Source organism: Falco peregrinus, chromosome 16 (genome assembly GCF_023634155.1).
Source record: "Falco peregrinus isolate bFalPer1 chromosome 16, bFalPer1.pri, whole genome shotgun sequence".
Taxonomy (NCBI): Eukaryota; Metazoa; Chordata; class Aves; order Falconiformes; family Falconidae; genus Falco; species Falco peregrinus.
Window position 1 is genome coordinate 3,404,961 of NC_073736.1, and position 16,348 is coordinate 3,421,308.

The following is a 16,348-nucleotide window of genomic DNA, read 5'->3' on the forward strand; positions in this document are numbered from 1 at the left end:
CAAAGATTTCAAAAACACTAGCCTTGCTCTTGAAAGCACTACAGCCATCTGGAAAACTGAACTGAGAGTTTAAAATAACACTCATCAAAAATATAAAATCTAAATTAGAATACTTCATAAACAAAAAAACCCTCAAGAAAGTGAGCTCACTGCACATTTCATCTTTATATTCCTCCTTCATCCAACATTTTAATGCTGGAGGGTGTAAGATTTTACTCTGTTATTGACAATGTTTTAGAAAGCTCCTTTCAGGCAACCGAACTGCTCGACTCTGATGTTTCCACAAAAGACATTCGTTGTCATAAAATTCCCATCTGGATTTTTGTAAAAATCACCAATACGGATGAGCTTCACGTAAATGTATTTGTGCTTAAAGAGGTATGCACTAGAGTATTTCCTGAAATAGAAGTCTGCAAAAACAAACATAATTCCCAGTGGTTCGCAAGCTCAGGAACTTTGTGTGGTTTTAAGGTACTGCAGATTAAGCAGAGTGAAAGTTTTAAGTAAACTTTGAGAGACAAAAATCTGCCATGGATGGCTGGATCCAAAATAATTGGCTGGAAGCAACTGTGGCGCGGTGGCTTACAGCAGAAGTATCTCATGATAAATCATCAGACTATTATGCCATCACCAGCCTGCAGCTTCGCTATAAATAAAAATGAAAAATGGTCACCACCAGGAGCTTTCTTATCTGCTTCCTCAGTTGCTAGCCTCAGTGCATTGGAAGTGCCGATGTCATGCCTTTTTGTAGCTCAAGAACAGCTAAAAGCAAGAGGAGCAAAATAAGCAAGAAAACAGGAACAGAAGACCAGGGCTGAAGGGCCAGACGACACAACAGACTTGACATCAAAAAAAGAGACTGATGCAATAAGCAGGACATGAAGGACTTGGAAAGGGAGGCATGAACGTTACTGCCTTCCCTTCTCCCCACCACCACAAGAATTAACTGTCCATTCAAACGACAAATACAGCATTACACATTTTGTTGGAGAAAAGGCAAGAAAATTCACTCCAAACAGCCCACAGAGAAAACGCATCCATGTTTAAGCAGGAAAAAAAAATTCCTTCTCTTTGCATTTATCAGCAACATTAGCACATGAAACAAAACCTGAAACATTTTAATTGAAATAACGTTACCTTTTGGAAGTCATCCAGCCAAATCAAGCAAACTGACCATCACCGTGAGTCCTACAAGGCTAAGCAATGAAGGAGCCCCCAGGAAAATAAGGAAAAGCTTCCCTTAAATTATGTTCCTACAACTGCTTTGAAGAAAGAAACCCACAGTAAATAAACGGTCGCATTTTACTTTTCCCCAAGCCGCTGCAAACTGAACGGGTATTACTGCAACTGGATGATATTGCACCTGGAAGCACGCGAGTGCAGCTTGGAGTAATGATGCAGTGAAATGCTGACAGCAAAGTACACACCTTGGCATTGATATATGGGTCAAAGGGGCCGTACTTTTTGAGTTCTTTGATCTCAAGAGCATTCTACAAAAAGGAAGAGGAAAAAGAAAAAAAAAATGTGATAATGAAATGGGTGAGATATAGCAACAAAGCAATGGGTGACTCCCAAGGGGTGGAAATGACAGAACACAGCATCTTGTTCCAGTCAAAGCTATTAACAGCCGAAGCCATTCCAGCTGCCGATTCCTGTAACTTGAACATTTCGTTTACAAGACTCCAAACACAAGCAGCACAGGCTATTCAGCTGACTTCTCTCATTTAAAAAGGTTCCTACTAAACAGACATTAATGAAACATTACCTGGAAGGATTACACTAAGCTTTTAATCTTTTGCAGAGGTTTCCCCTATACCTGTCCTGCTCGGGGCAGAGCAGTTTACACTCAGAGCCCTCAGTCAATTCTTATCAGATAGATTATAAACAGCTAACTACACTTCTCAAATTTATTTGAGCAGACTGAATGCCTGCAGCTGTGCCTGAAGACATTATTAACCACAGCCCCAAGCTGGAAAACTATCAAAGACATTAAAACCCACTCTCAGTTATTTCTGCTCCATTGAGGAGTGGTAGTGAACAGCATTACCACCATATTTTTCATTTCGTGATGCTTTAGAAGCAACCATTTAGCCTGGGAGCAGCCTGACGCATCAAGCTAGCCATCTTATACCGAGGAACAAAAAAAAACACTTAAGCATGGCACTCTGGTCCCCTCAAAGTATGGCTGGAAGCAGGATTAGGCCTCCTAAACCTGACTCTGAAGGGAGTTTGCTCCTCAGCTTCTGACAAAGTCTACACGGCAAGTCAAAATTAAACAGTAGAAACTCGGCTCCCCGCTGCTCATCTTGACTTTGACGGATTTTGCTAAACTTGAGCCATGAGTATCTGACCTACTCGTGTTAAATTCTGAACGAGCATACATTTTTAGCCTCGTGGTACCAAGGCAAACTTATTTTGGTTTATCCTCTCCTCCTAGATGAAAGCTGGAGTGGTTTAGTAGTTGATTCACAGGGACATTAGATATTCCTGCCTTAGGGACAGGACAACCAAGGGCTACTACAGCTTCAACCATCTGATTTGGTTATTACTGCATGTCTGCCCAAGCTCACTCAGCTCATACGTGGTTCAGTAATGCTGCTCAGCCGGCCTCACTCAGGAAACCAGTTCCCTTATCCAGAACTCTTAAACAAAATAAATATTTGGGTCTTCCAGCAGTAGTGTTTCAGAAGTTCCCCAGAATTGTAAGGCTGCTGACTTCCATGGGAAGTTACACGGGAGCCAGCCCTCCAAAGCAGACACAGAGGCTGCTGTACAGAATAGCTCATTCACATCAATCCCTCTGCAGCCTGGACCCAAACTTATCAGCCTGGCAACGGGAAGAGATCCACCAGATGTTTTTTTCCTGCCTCCTTGAGAAAATTCTTTAAGATTAAGCTAGGGATTTATCTGGGGGCAAGCAGAGTTAAAGTTATCTTACAACTTACAAATTGGTTAACTGGAGCAAGTGCTAGAGACAAGCCAGGAGAGTAGCTAAGAGAGCGTGGCCAAGGGCTAAACAAAGCTGCTTTGATTAGTTCCCAAAGAAGGGAGCCAACGTATCCTCTGACAGAACTAGAAACCTCATCAGCTATCCAGCAACTGAAAGGAAAAACTAGGGGTTAGTTTTAGAAGCCCAGTACGAAAGCATGAGACCAATTCCTAGGTGTTGAGTGGTTCTCGTATTTATATACCTCTAAATAAACATATATATATATATATATATATACACCTTACTCGTGCAACCACTAACTGGAGGTATTGCTGTAGGCAGCACCCTTCTTATCCCATTAGCAAGCAGGACTTCGTAACCATTGCTACTAGTTTGGGAAGGGTCAGGAATCAGCTGAAGTAGTCTCTCTCCATCCGAGGGAAGCGATTCAACGATATATTAGAGAAAAATACGCAGACCTGCTCATTCACTTTAGTATGCGAAGGTCCTTGATGGATGAGGAGCTTCACTATGTCTGCATCTCCTTTCCAAGCTGCCAGGTGAAGAGGGTAACAGCCTTTACAGTCTGCTACATTGGTTAGCGCGTCGTTCCTCAGCAGAACTTCCACGACATCCCTGCAACAGAAGGAAACTTGAGTCCGTAAGATTCAGTTCTTGTTTCACAGCTCACATTCCGCAGTAAGTATTTCACAAAAAGTTAACCTGAACAGGAGTATTTCAGAGATCCTCTTGAAATGTGATTTTAAAGCATTCCTATTAAATGCTGCCCAAGGAAAAAAAAAATTTAAAATATTACAGACTGCTGAGATGAGCTCAGAAGAGATCTAGGTTACCTTCATACTAATGGAGCTGAACAGGGACTGAAGTCATCCACAAGCCACTCTGGTGAAAAGTGAATTGCACCAGCACAATGAAGATTAATAAAGATTAAGTCTATTCAATTTCTCAGTATCTTAAGTAGCAATGAACAATACAAGATTTACCACACCGAAGACCGGAGTTACTTAAAATCGTAACATGCACAAAAGCAAATTTTAAGTGGTGCAGGCACAGAAACACATTGGACACCAGACAGACTGCAGAGGACCGTTACTGGAGAAGCCACCTTTAATATGTTTTATATCGTATCCAAATTGCTTATAAATAAAAAGGTGGTTGAAAACCTCGATGTTTTGCCAAATTTTTAGGGAGATGTGTGATCCTACCGTGCAGCAGCCAATACCTCTATAGCTTTGCTGCACTGATGTTCTTCACTTCTTGTCCTGAAGATGGTGTAGTGCTGCACCATCACCGCGTTTTCAGTGGAAACAGCATCAGACCGGTGAATTAATTACACAGAAAGCACACAGTATCCCCTATGATCAAAGGCATTATAAGATGACTCACTTATGACCATTCAAAGCAGCATGGTGCAGTGGAGTGTATCCAGTACTGTCAACGCAGTTCACATTTGGCCCTCTCCAGATGCTGCAAGACAGAAAACGTACAGGGAACACTTAGGCATACACCAAACAGACAGACAGCTGGCAAGGACAACTTGCAGCAGAGTTCTCACACCAAGCTGGTTATCTGGAAGCCAACCAGTGGCTGGACAGCTGTGGTTAAAAGCAGTAATACAGAGAAGAGACGGCACAGCACTGTGTCGAGCAGAGGGGTTAGTGTCACAAAGCACACAGCTGGTACAGGGATTCACGACTCTACGCTTCATCAGACCATCCTGGTTTTAAATCCCAGCTCCCACATCTTCCTGCTGCTAGACAGCTTTCAGCCATACATGCGCTTGCCAAAAAGCATCTTCAGAGGAACACGTGTCTATTAAAAGTTAACCGCAAGAGACAGCAAACCATCAACCCACCGCTAATTCACACCCCTCCGAAGAATTCCAATGGGTCTGGGAAAGCCTCTTCCCTCCACGGCAAGAGTTACTACTACGAGTGTAAGTCAAAGACCGTGGGATACAGAGCCTGCTCTGGGTCACCAGCGCGATTCCACGCTGGCTTCTGACTGTCCAAAAATCGTTTCCATCTGCCGGCTGCTGGCAGTCGATAGGAAAGAGTAGGTGGTCTCCCAGCGCTTCTGAGAATATTGCTAACTTCCCTCCCTTTCTCAAAAGTCAAACACCAAGGATTTAAGGATTAACCCTGTAGAGGATTAATCTTCCCTCTAACCCCTGCAAGGTGTCCTATTTAAAAGAGCAGAGAAATGCACGTGTAAGGAGCTGGCACTGCTCTCGGGCTTGCTCTTCAAGGCGTTTGGTTCCTACCAACACCCCTCACCAGTGCTACCACCTTCCCCTAGAAAGGGCACGCGAACTCAAATCAATCTTAATAAAAGCCATATATATTATTATAAAAAATAAGGAAATTGAAAGACAGCCCTCTCCGTTGCAATCCATCATCGTTCCTTGTACACCAGCCTCTTTTAAACTTAATATTTTCAAGAATTATACAGGATTTATTGTAAGCCTAAGACAACCATGCTTTTGCTAACACAGTGCATTTTCCTGCATTGTTTTCTTTAACCAGGGGTAGAACTTAACAGCACTCTCTAATCCCCGATTTAATTGGTTTAAAATAAAGTCGACTGTTACTCTTTATAAAGTAGGCTTTTCCTGATCATTTCATTTCCTCCCCAGCATGTAACCGCTACGACTCATTGTACAATATGGAGGCAGCCCGAGCAGTCACTAGGTTTTCTAAAATAACAGTCATTACTACAAGGCTCCTGGCCAGAAAAAACTCCACACCACAGCGCATAAAAGCGGCAGGAAAGGCACCAAACCAACCGGCATCTCATGGAGACCCAGTGGAAATTCCGAAGTGAAGTGAGCAGCGCGCTCACCCTCAAGCACGTTCCAGAAGGGATTTGGGAGCACGCTCCGAAATGGAAAGTCTCCCCCTTCCCAGTGACTGCTGATCCAGCAGAGCGTTATAAAAGGCTTTGCAGTCCTGAGACAGGCACGAGCTCTGCGAGAGGAGAGGCAGCTAAGGGGAAACTTTATCCAAGAGGACAGGCAAGTGAGCCACAAAATCCAATTTGCAAAGGATCAGAAGGCTTATCCAGAGGCATTCCCACACACCATCCCGCACTTCAGAAGCGAACGGCAAACCAATACGGGCATGCAAAGCATTTCAAGGGCTACTAACATCATTCACAAGATGATGGCTTGAGCTACATCCAGAAGGTACACGAGACACCAAAAAAAACACAGGTGGATTGCGTCCAGGAGATGCCCTACCTCATCCAGCTGCAACAGTCCTGAAGCACGGAGGGGACCTGAGCAATTCTCCGGCTCTGGTTTATTTTTGGCAGTGGGTTCGTGCAGTGTGGTTGCCCAAATAATTTATTGCTGGATTTAAAGTGGCAATTAATGGTTAAAACTAGTGCCAGAAAGACTTGTGAGTAGTCTGGAGCAGTTCTAAACACCGCACCTGCGCATCGCCTCGCACGGGCTGCTAACCTGACCGAAGCCAGAGAGTTCAGTGGTTTTACATATTAAACAGAGCTGGGTTTTGATGCTGAGCTCAAAAAGCTTCAGGGTGTATATATGAAAACCCAGCAGCATTTAGCACAAACGTTTCTTTCAGCTGAAGTTAGGAAGTAAGGAAAACCAAGGTTACTGGTATAATGGGCATAAAGCAAGGTGCTTGCTCAGAGCAACCTGCCTAGCCGGCAGCAAGCCTGGGAGCGGAGCCCAGGGTATCCGTCCCCATCGGAGCACGGTCTCCCTGTGAGAAAACACACTTCTAGAAGCTTCAGAAATCTTCTGGTTAACACTGTAAACTCCTCCTTGAGGGAGTCGGAGGAGGAAGAGTATTGGAGTCTAGGACAGAGCTGGTTCAACAGCGAGCACTGGGTATCGTAGAAACCAACTGCCGGGATTTTAAGCTACATAAAAAAAAATAAAAATAAAAATCTGCTGTGTCCTTTCTTCCCCCTTGCCCTTTTATTCCGGCAAATAAAGAAAGCTTTTATCAAAGAAAGGTCAAATTGTCCAAAAGTTCAGACCAAAAGGATCCAAGAAGAGAACTATTTATATTTAGTTCTGCGGACTGCAGTGAAGTATATCCATCCCTTCCCTTCTCCTCCTCCCCAGCTCTGCTAGGAAGGCCATACAGTTCTCCTGAGTTAACAGAAACCAAGTCTTTCATCCCGTTTTTATTTATGCAATGCACAGCATTAAAGTGACAGCCTAAGATAAGATCCTGAGCTTCTCATGTTGGATCTAAACACAGGAAAAGAACTCCACCATGGCCCGCAGAAACTCAGGAGTTAGCAAAACACGAGCATGGGAACGTCACTTCTGAAAGGCGCTGCAATTCCCTCCGAGCACTATTTGCAGCGCCTGGTGCATCTGATTTGAATGACATCTCGGGCGTTATCCGTAGGAACCGTGGCAGAACTCCTGGAAGCAAAGCCCAGGCTCTAATCTAAAACATTAGGAAAACCCCTTCAGACCACTTTGGGAAGCAGGTGGGTACCGTGGGATTCCAATTAGGTCTTTTGAAGTGAGGAGTTAGTCAGGTCTTTTCAGACCAGACAGGGAAATTTCAGGAGGTTGAAGTCGATGGGACAACTCAGCAAGACGTGGACGTGTCAGGCTCACGGGTATGCAGAGCCCCGTTTGGCCAGCCCCGCTGTGGGAACTCTTTATCGGGCAAATAAATACGAAATAGCATCTAACTCCTCTCGGTTCAGCCCAGCGCGAGCCCACTTCACAGCACGGAGAACGATAAAGAGTTCTTAATATTAGTAACTTCATATGAAGTTAACAATAAACAAAATGAGAAGAATCGAGTAATCTGCTTTTATGGAGACAAAAAAAAAAAAAAAAAAATCACCGCAGGGAAATCAGGAGCCCGCAGCAGCCGGCCAGGCTCAATCCCTTTTTCAGAGGATTCAGAAGGGGGTTCCCCCCCAAGCCACTAACCCCCCCCCCCCCCCCACTGTGCCAAGGCACAGATGCTCACAGCAAGACTTGGGGTCTGCATCTCCCCCTAGAATATATTACTTCCAATGGCTTGCAAACAAGAAACGAAATGAGATGAGCGCTTTTTTTACGGCGCTGTGAGATCATGCGTTGGTTAAAAAAAAAAAATCATTTCCTCTCAACAATACCTGCTCACAGACTGGTGGCCTCGATTTTACAAGGCAGAGGGGAAATAATTCAAAACAGGGTGGTATAAACGTTGCCTCGGGCAAAAATAGACAAGACAGAACAAAACGCAGGGAATCCTAATGCCAGACCACTGCGATACTCTTCGAGACTTGCAAGCCAGGACAGAGATGACACCCCTGGAAGCCACGAGGGCTTTACTCCTCACTCTGCTACGTAGCCTTGGGAAACGCTACACTTCCAGACCTCAAATTTCCCCATCTGTAAAATGGAAATACGGTCCTGAGAGAAGCAGAGTACAAAGCCAAGTACTATCCCACGTACAGTGTGATTTGGGGCTGTTTCTGATTAAACAGAAAAACAGATCCCGGCACAGGAAGGAGAATGCTGTAAATACAAGCCTCCAATAAAGCTCAGAGGAGGTCTGGAGCCAATTCGATTACCACCGCTGTTTGCTTTCTTTTCTCCCCCAATCCCCCCCAAAACCCCTCCACATCAAAGAGGAGGTCTGCTTTTGTATTAGCAGTCTCCGTTATGAAAGCGAACATCTCAACTGATTACCTAGATTTCACCTCCCTTTTGCTGCACCAGGGTAGTATTCTAACGACGTTACTGATGTATCTGCTTAAGGCAATTAAGAGTGAACATTAAGGCCTAAGAAAAGCTCTGAAAATTGCAAAATCTGCTCTGTTTAATCCTTGTGCTCAGATTTCTCTTGCTCCATGATTCAGCAAGTGCTGCAGCCTTTTAAATCAAGCTTCCTGTTGTAAAAATTGCTGAATAAAGCACATTGCTTTAGGTCACGATAAAACCCAATAGTTCCTTTAAACAAGACCATATTTGTCCTCTTGCTTTGCCATTTCTTTCCTCCTTTGCCATTTCTTTCCTCCTGACTGTAGTAACTTTACTCACAAAAGCATCAGGGGCAGCGGGCTACAGCAAAGGCCAAGCCAACTAAGAAACAACTCTGCGTTTTCAAGTCAAATGATGGGTCTTCAGAGCAGATTTATAGCCTGACATGTGTAGATTACAGAAGCACCCGGAGACTTCAGGGATCGGTCTCTTACTCCTGCAGAGCAGAGGCCATTGCTACCCCTGTGTATTTATACACTCAACACTAAACCCAAAAGGCACGATACTAGTGCTGTCGCTGCTTTAGCTGCTAGAAACCAGGGTACACGAGCAGCTTGGGTCAAATTTGATCAAGGGAAGTGCAAAGCAGCTGAGAACTGGTCCCAGATGTTTACAGACTTCGTTCAATGCCTTGGAGACAGTGTCAGGAGGGCAGTTAAGGCCGGAGGTAGATGAACTCCTAGTCCATTGCCCAGAGGACATCACAAGCAAGTCAATACACACATCTCCGCTATTAATATCTAGACAACTGCCAGATTCTTGCAACACGACCACGACCCTCTTTTGGTATTTCCTGCTTATAGACTGGTAACACAAACAGCTCAAATGCTTTGTGCAAGACTCGAGTTCTAGAAAGCACGTTTAATTTTTCCTGAAGAATCAAAAAGGCAGCGCTACGCCCGTCTCGTCGATGGGAAGGGGTACGGTGCAGTGGGGGGCTCACCACGGAGCTGTGACCCCTTTCCTTGCGTGCCTCACCCACTAGATAATGCAACAGCCTTTCCAAAAATAAACTGCTGATGGAAGGCTGGAGATTAAAGCAGAGTATTCCTGGGGCAGGGGGGAACATGGCTAGATCCCAAGCAATACTTTTCTCAGCCCCTCTTGGCAGGCTTCAGGAAAGACCGTGGAGAGCAACCCAGTTAGATTCCAGCTATCGGAGAGGCTGCAAAATCACCGCTTTGGCTTCTACACTCCTCAACTTCTTCGTCCAGATTTTTCTTTGCTATATATATAAAAAAAAAAAACACAACAACCACCAGTCCGTTGGGATGATCGCTCCCACCCAAAACTCCTTGGCTGCTTTATTCTTATATTCCTGCCCACACTATCATCCTCTTACGCCTTTTCACATCCCCCTTTTCCTTCTGTCAGCAGATTAATTCCAAAGTCAATGGTCCCCCACCCAAAAAACGGAGGAACATACAATCTATACATCTGCCTCATCTGTTCTGCTCAGGCTTGAAGAAGTTGTAAAGCACTGAGCTCAACAGGAGCTCAGTTTGCACTGCCACTTCCAGCTTATCGTAGAACACCTGACCAAAAAAAAAAAAGTACTTTCTGTCTTGGTTAATATTTTCCACTAACTGCAGCAGTTAGCTCTAAAAGCACAATATTTAAGAGTCTGGCATTGTCATTTTACATCTGTAGCATCAGTTACAAAAAAAATTCAGACATACTATAGAAAATGTGGGTGGCCGTTTAATATATAGGATAATTACATAATGCTTTGCAGAGAATCCAGACATTTTAAACACATGCAGAAGTATCACTTCACATTCCAGTCCTATGCAGGAAGCATTTGCTGTATATAAAACTATCCCACTAACATTACTGCCTCCATTTTTCTGTTGGAAAAAATAAAATACAGTATTTCACATTTAGCACTTCAAACATGACGTTGCCAAGCATCTTCACAACCAAATTACCTTCCACCTGATGCAGAAGAGTTCTGTTAAGGGGCTGCAAGGGGAGAGGTACGGATTGGTTTTGTTGGATTTGTTGTTTTGAGTTTGGTTGTAATAAAAAAAAGCCTACCCAACAACAATTCAGAACAGAACAAAATTTTCTTCCTGACTGACAAGGCTAAAATGCAACTTCATATGCTTAAATGAAAGGGAAGAACTTAAAATGATCTGAGCTAATGCTACACAAGCTTCTCAAGGGCCTCTAGACTGGGGAAAAACACATGCAAGAAGAACAATCAGCAAGGATGCTATCCATTGATCCCACAGCCTGCAAGACCTCAGGAGAGCTGAAGTTCTCAACCAGCTTTTCCCACCGAAAGAAGCAGGGAAGTTAGGGCAGAGTGCATTCCTAAAGCTGTCAGGAGAAGCGTGGAAAAATCCTTCACACTGCAAGCAGTAAGTTACAGTGATAAATCTTGATGGCAAAATGAGTCTGAAAAGGATTACAGAGCTCGAATGATTACGGGTAAATTAAAGAGCAGATGTGGGTTTACAGGGCTGTCAGCACGCCAACCACAGACACTGTGTCCAGGCAACGCAAAAGGTGTGATGTTAACTATGTCACCTTAAACTGGCTATGATATTACTGCCCACATTTCCTCCTGCTGGGACTCAGGGGGTGCTCACTGCTGTGCTGAAATATCTCAGATTAGGGGAAACGGAAGACCACTGTCCGCATGCACAAAAATTAACACGCTAAAGAACACAGCACTGCCCAGCTGCTACAGCATCATCAGAGATCCACACACTGCTTTTGATACCTCTCCCTTCCAGAAAGCATCTACGATATGTGAAAAATCACCGCTGAAACGCCATTAGTTCTGGGCTGCAAAGCAGAAATTTTCCTGGCAATTAACACCCAGGAGCAGGAAAGCAACACCTATAAGGAAAGAACACTGGGATCATAAACATCTGTGCAAAGCATCCAGTTTTCAAACACGAAAAGAACAAAACCGCCAGAGCAGACAAATTGATCCTACTGGGATTTGAACGCACCATTCCAGGAAATCTGGATACTTGAGACGCGGTGCACAGGTTAAAGTTGAAGTTAAGGGGCACATGCATTAAACGCGCAGCCGCTTGGACTGCTGAGCCTGGACACAGAAGACCAGTAAGCACCATTCCTACGCCGGCGAGGCATGCCAGCTCCAGGCTCCTTCCATGACAGAAGTACCAACATCCCTGCAGACAAGATGCTGTTAACACAGGGATGACTGACTTCTCGCCATCAGCGCGAGGCTGGATCTCGCAGCTCCAGCATTAATCTTGCGTCAGCCCATGCAGAGCGGGACTAAACGGTAGAGGTAACGAAGCTATTTTCAGAGATACACACGGCAGCAATCCGTGATCCTACTGTTTTCCCACCCTGTCAGGACATACCTCCTCTCCTTACAGAAACGTAGGCTTACACCAGACAGAGCTGAGTCAGGCAGTCAATCTATCAAGGAACGACAATTGTGTGTCCAATTAGAGCAAACAGGTGAAGACATGCAGTATAGACATTGCAAAGAAGAATTTGGTGCCTGCTGGAGGTGCTTTTCCCCACTCTAACTGCAGGCAGCTCTTTCCAGAAAATTCCTTTCAAGTACACGAAAAAGAATACAGTTTCCCAGTGCGTTTCCTTGCACAAATACCCAACAAATCTTGAAAACTAAACTCGGTGGAAGCCTGTTGAAAGCATTACGTTGCAGCATAAAAAGATCTCCTTGAACAGGTAGCATGCTCACCTACAAGCACCTTCCAGATTGATGGACACGTTCATAGAGGGAACTTGTTTATTTTGCAGCTGCATTTGTGTATCAAGCAACTTTTATGGGAGTAATAAGTGTTTTGTAACAGCTGTACCCACAAAACTCCCTTTAAATCTCACATCTTGGCCTGTCTGCGTACAACAAACAGCTTCTACGCGGCAGGGTACGCTGTCATCTCCATCTAGGAGCTGCAGTACCAACACGCACGCTTCCCAGTGGGCTTTGTTTCAACAGATTTTAGATGCAGTTTACAACGGAATCTAAGTGGAGAAATACTCACCCAGTTTCAGCAAATCTTAACTACACATCTGCAACTTTTAATGGAAACCACCACCGGAACTTTCCTGGCAGTTTTGAAGAGGGACAGTTAAGTGAGAGTACGAGACTAAAATTTCATCATCACTTCAAATGTGAAAATTCACCAATATTTACATAAACCAAAGAGAGCAGGAGAGCACATCTCCCTTCTCAGCTAGTTCTCCGGTAGGAAAGAGAGCAAGGCTGGAAGGAGAAACCACAGCACAGCTCCGTAATGTTACAATAACAAAGCAAATTTGGGGGTGAGCTTTTACTGCCATGACTTTTTGATCTCCTACATGCATCCGGATTTCTTTCCTTTCAGAATTTTGGCCAAAAGAAGTAAGTTTGGCACATGAGAAAGTCATGACTTCCTCTAGAGCGAAGTTGTCACACCGCCCAGTTTCCAACAGTGGGAAGCAGAGCTGGAGCTTCCCAAGAGAGGAGAATCCATTTGGAAAGGTGATGGTGGAAATGTGTCTCTGACAAACACAGCAGAGGAAACAAACCACCTCCAGGTGCATGTACCAAGACAACAGCATCAGGGTGATCACCGAGAGTCCTCAAAGAGCCCGAATGGATATTCGGCTCCAAACGCGTATGGCAGCACCCACCCGCACCAAGGCTGCTACAGGGTTTTGGCCACCGACTCACTCTGTTCCCTTCCCCGAGCTCTCCAGAGACGGCTTCACTCATCACACAAGCCAGAAGGCAGTTCTGCTGCTGTTTAATTCGTATCTGCACCTCCCCCAAACCACTACACACATCCTACGCATCAACTCGCTAATGACATCCAACCACTTGGAGGAGAGGGTTAAAAGCATTTTGTCTGAAATCCTCCTGGGCTTTTTTTCCACTCCAAGTAAAACAAGTGACTCCAGCAAACAAGCGGCTCTTCAGTGCCCAGCACCACACTGAAATCCTGGGTATTTCCAGCCCCAGGTCATATCTCAGCCACTGCAAAAAAATCCAAAGACGCTCTTTTCAACACACCAGAAGGACAAAGGCACATGAAAACAGGTGAAAACCTGTGGGAATTACAGGACTACCAATTCGCAGGCGCGGCCAAGGTTACATTTAAGGCTCACATTCCCTGCAGTAGAGTACTTTCCATATTACTAAGCATGCTAAACTGTGAGATCAAATATACAGGACGGACAGATTAAAAGACTTAATCCTATTGCACTAAATGAAACATGCGTGGAAGGGATGTGTTGATACCTGCATGCAAGGCAGAGCCGAAGGTAAGCACAACTGAAAAAGCAGCTACTGGGGGACATCGAGGCCACGCAAAGTCTGAGCAGCAAGACAAACCTGTGGCCATTTCCCATCCCAGTACAGCTTCCCTTTCCTCTACAGCACCAGGACCAGAAAGAGAAGCTTCAGGCCATTCTCTCTTGAAAGCCTCAGGGCTTCTTCCTTGGCACTTACCAATGACTTGGCAATGGCAGCTTCGTGTGTGCACAGCACAGAATTTGAAGCTAAACATTACAAGGACGAAGCCCAACCACTTCCCTATATCCCATCAGATAAATTAGAGCCAAACACAGTTTAACAGGGTACATTTTCCTTCAAGTCATAGGATCACAAGCTCAAGGACATGATGTCAGAATGGATGGGGAAAAGCAGGGACCTTAATTAGGGCAGGACACGTGAAAATGGCCCAGCTGACATTGCACAACACCATAAGCCAGCCTGAGAGCTGCTGGAGCTCAGGCTCCATAGGCGCCTGCTCTCATGGTACCCAGCAGCAAAGGCAGAGCTACTGACAGGGGGTTCAGGTGAAAACACTCCAGCTCAGTCCCTCTTTCTGGCTGACATGGTGGCAGTCTGAGACTGTGCCTGGCCTTTTGCATAGTGCCAGACCCGTAGCTCCCACCCCTCAAATGCTTTCACTTCGCCAGCTCATTTTCTGTGTGAAGCAACAGCGAGGAACAAAGGCTGCTAACAGCTCCAGCCCCATTGCCCAACACCCACCGGCAGTTCAGCCAGCACAAGGTTACCAGCGTGCTGTGAAAAAGCCAGCATTTCAACCGGTGGAGCAATACCGGGCAGCAATTGATCCTCTTATGGCCAAATTGTTCCTTCTTTCTGTGAACAGAACTGAACCGCTCGCTCCTCTGATGTGGCGAGGAGCAGGCAGCAGGAAATCTGCACGAGTTTTCAACACGCCAGCAGCCCTGTGAAGGATCAGTTCAGGAACTGTAAGAGGCAAAAGGTAAGCTCATCTATTTCTCTCAAAACCAGCCTACCAACTCCCACTCCTTATTTCCAGGAGGAGGTTCTTTTGGGCAAGCACGACAACTACGATAACCACACGTTTAACCTCTGGGCTTGCAGGCTCACGCTACAAAGGAACAAGATAGGGTTGGCATCGCTAATAGAAAAGCATCCATCCAAGCTAAAATTCCCCACGAGGAAGAGGGCAGCCTGAGCCTTACGGATGGCTCCCGGCAGTGGAAGTGCATTTCTTTAACTTAATGTATGGTGGGGGGTGACAGTGGACTCTGCCACCTGCATTATGCAAGTGAAGACGGAAAGGATGGGTCACGCGTGCATGTTATGCTACATCAAAGAATCTTTCTGAGCAGGAGGCAACATAAATAGCTGCAGGAGAGGAAAAAACCAGGTCTGGTTTGAGTGCATATGCTGCTCTTTATTCTTAAAAGCATTACAGCCACTCGCTCGGCAATCTGCTCCCATTACGGGAGCGTTTCCAGCTGATTACATGCAATGAAGCAGAATTCACATACAACGTGGGCTCTACACACTGGCACTGACTACTGGGGCCAGATCTAACCGAAGCTTTTCTGAAAGAAGTGCAAAAAATTTCAATCAAGAGGGGAAAAGCCAAGGGGAGAGCAGTCAGGAGCTTTGGTTTCCGATGTGTACGGTATCAGGAGCATCTCCCTCTCCACACACCGTCCAAGGGCAGCATGTTAGTAGAGGAAGGGAAGGGAAAACGGGATGGTAGCATCAAAATGGCATCACCCACAGGTCCTTTGTATTTTCAGCTCACAAACACTACCATGCCCGACTACTTCAGCACTTAGCTCAACTGAAGACAAGACTCAGAAGGGATGAGGAGATTTCAGAAAGAAAGAGAAGGGAAAATGCTCACTGGAGCGATTTTAAAAAGAGGGCTTGCATTTAGCTTCTAACGCACGTAATGTGAGGTGCAGTCTCTGCTAGTACCTTAACAACAGTATTCCCAAACTGGAGTGCCTACGCTCGTCAGGGAGCAAACCCCGGCCACCCGACATGCCGATGCAGGATTTTACATGAAGCACTGAAGTCAAAAAAGCTGCCTTGCTTCTTCTAGGTGGGGAAACTGCCCTTTTAAAAGGGGACAGAAACTGGATGTTTGCAAAAAGCTTACAAACTTCTTAATGAGCTTTACCAAATACCAATTTCGCAGTGCACTCTCCTCTTCCGCACTTCTGACTAGATGGTGTTTTGAGAAATACGAGCAAAAGGAAAGAAAACATTCCTGCACAAATTCAATAAACTGAGCAGCATTATGAATGTCATATAAAACAGCCTGGAGCTGACAATATCACAGAAATCCAAACTGGAACTAGCAGCACTGCTAAGGTAAGCATTCCTCACTCTTCATTTGAGGCTAAGCTCTGCT

At 45.2% G+C, this 16,348-nt stretch overlaps 1 protein-coding gene across 7 annotated transcripts in view; it reads right to left on the reverse strand.

Moving 5' to 3' along the window:
• The window catches only part of ANKS1A (ankyrin repeat and sterile alpha motif domain containing 1A), a 112,547-nt gene that overhangs the window by 79,957 nt on the left and 16,242 nt on the right, over positions 1–16,348 (reverse strand). For 4 of the 7 annotated variants that reach the window (XM_055819622.1, XM_055819615.1, XM_055819614.1 and 1 more), the window contains exons 2-4: positions 4,337–4,417; positions 3,409–3,565; positions 1,428–1,490 (exon numbers count right to left, since the gene is read on the reverse strand). In XM_055819622.1, the coding sequence (XP_055675597.1) occupies positions 1,428–1,490; positions 3,409–3,565; positions 4,337–4,417 (301 nt within the window). The remainder of the gene's footprint in view (positions 1–1,427; positions 1,491–3,408; positions 3,566–4,336; positions 4,418–16,348) is intronic. The other 3 variants (XM_055819617.1, XM_055819623.1, XM_055819618.1) reach the window with 2 other exon arrangements.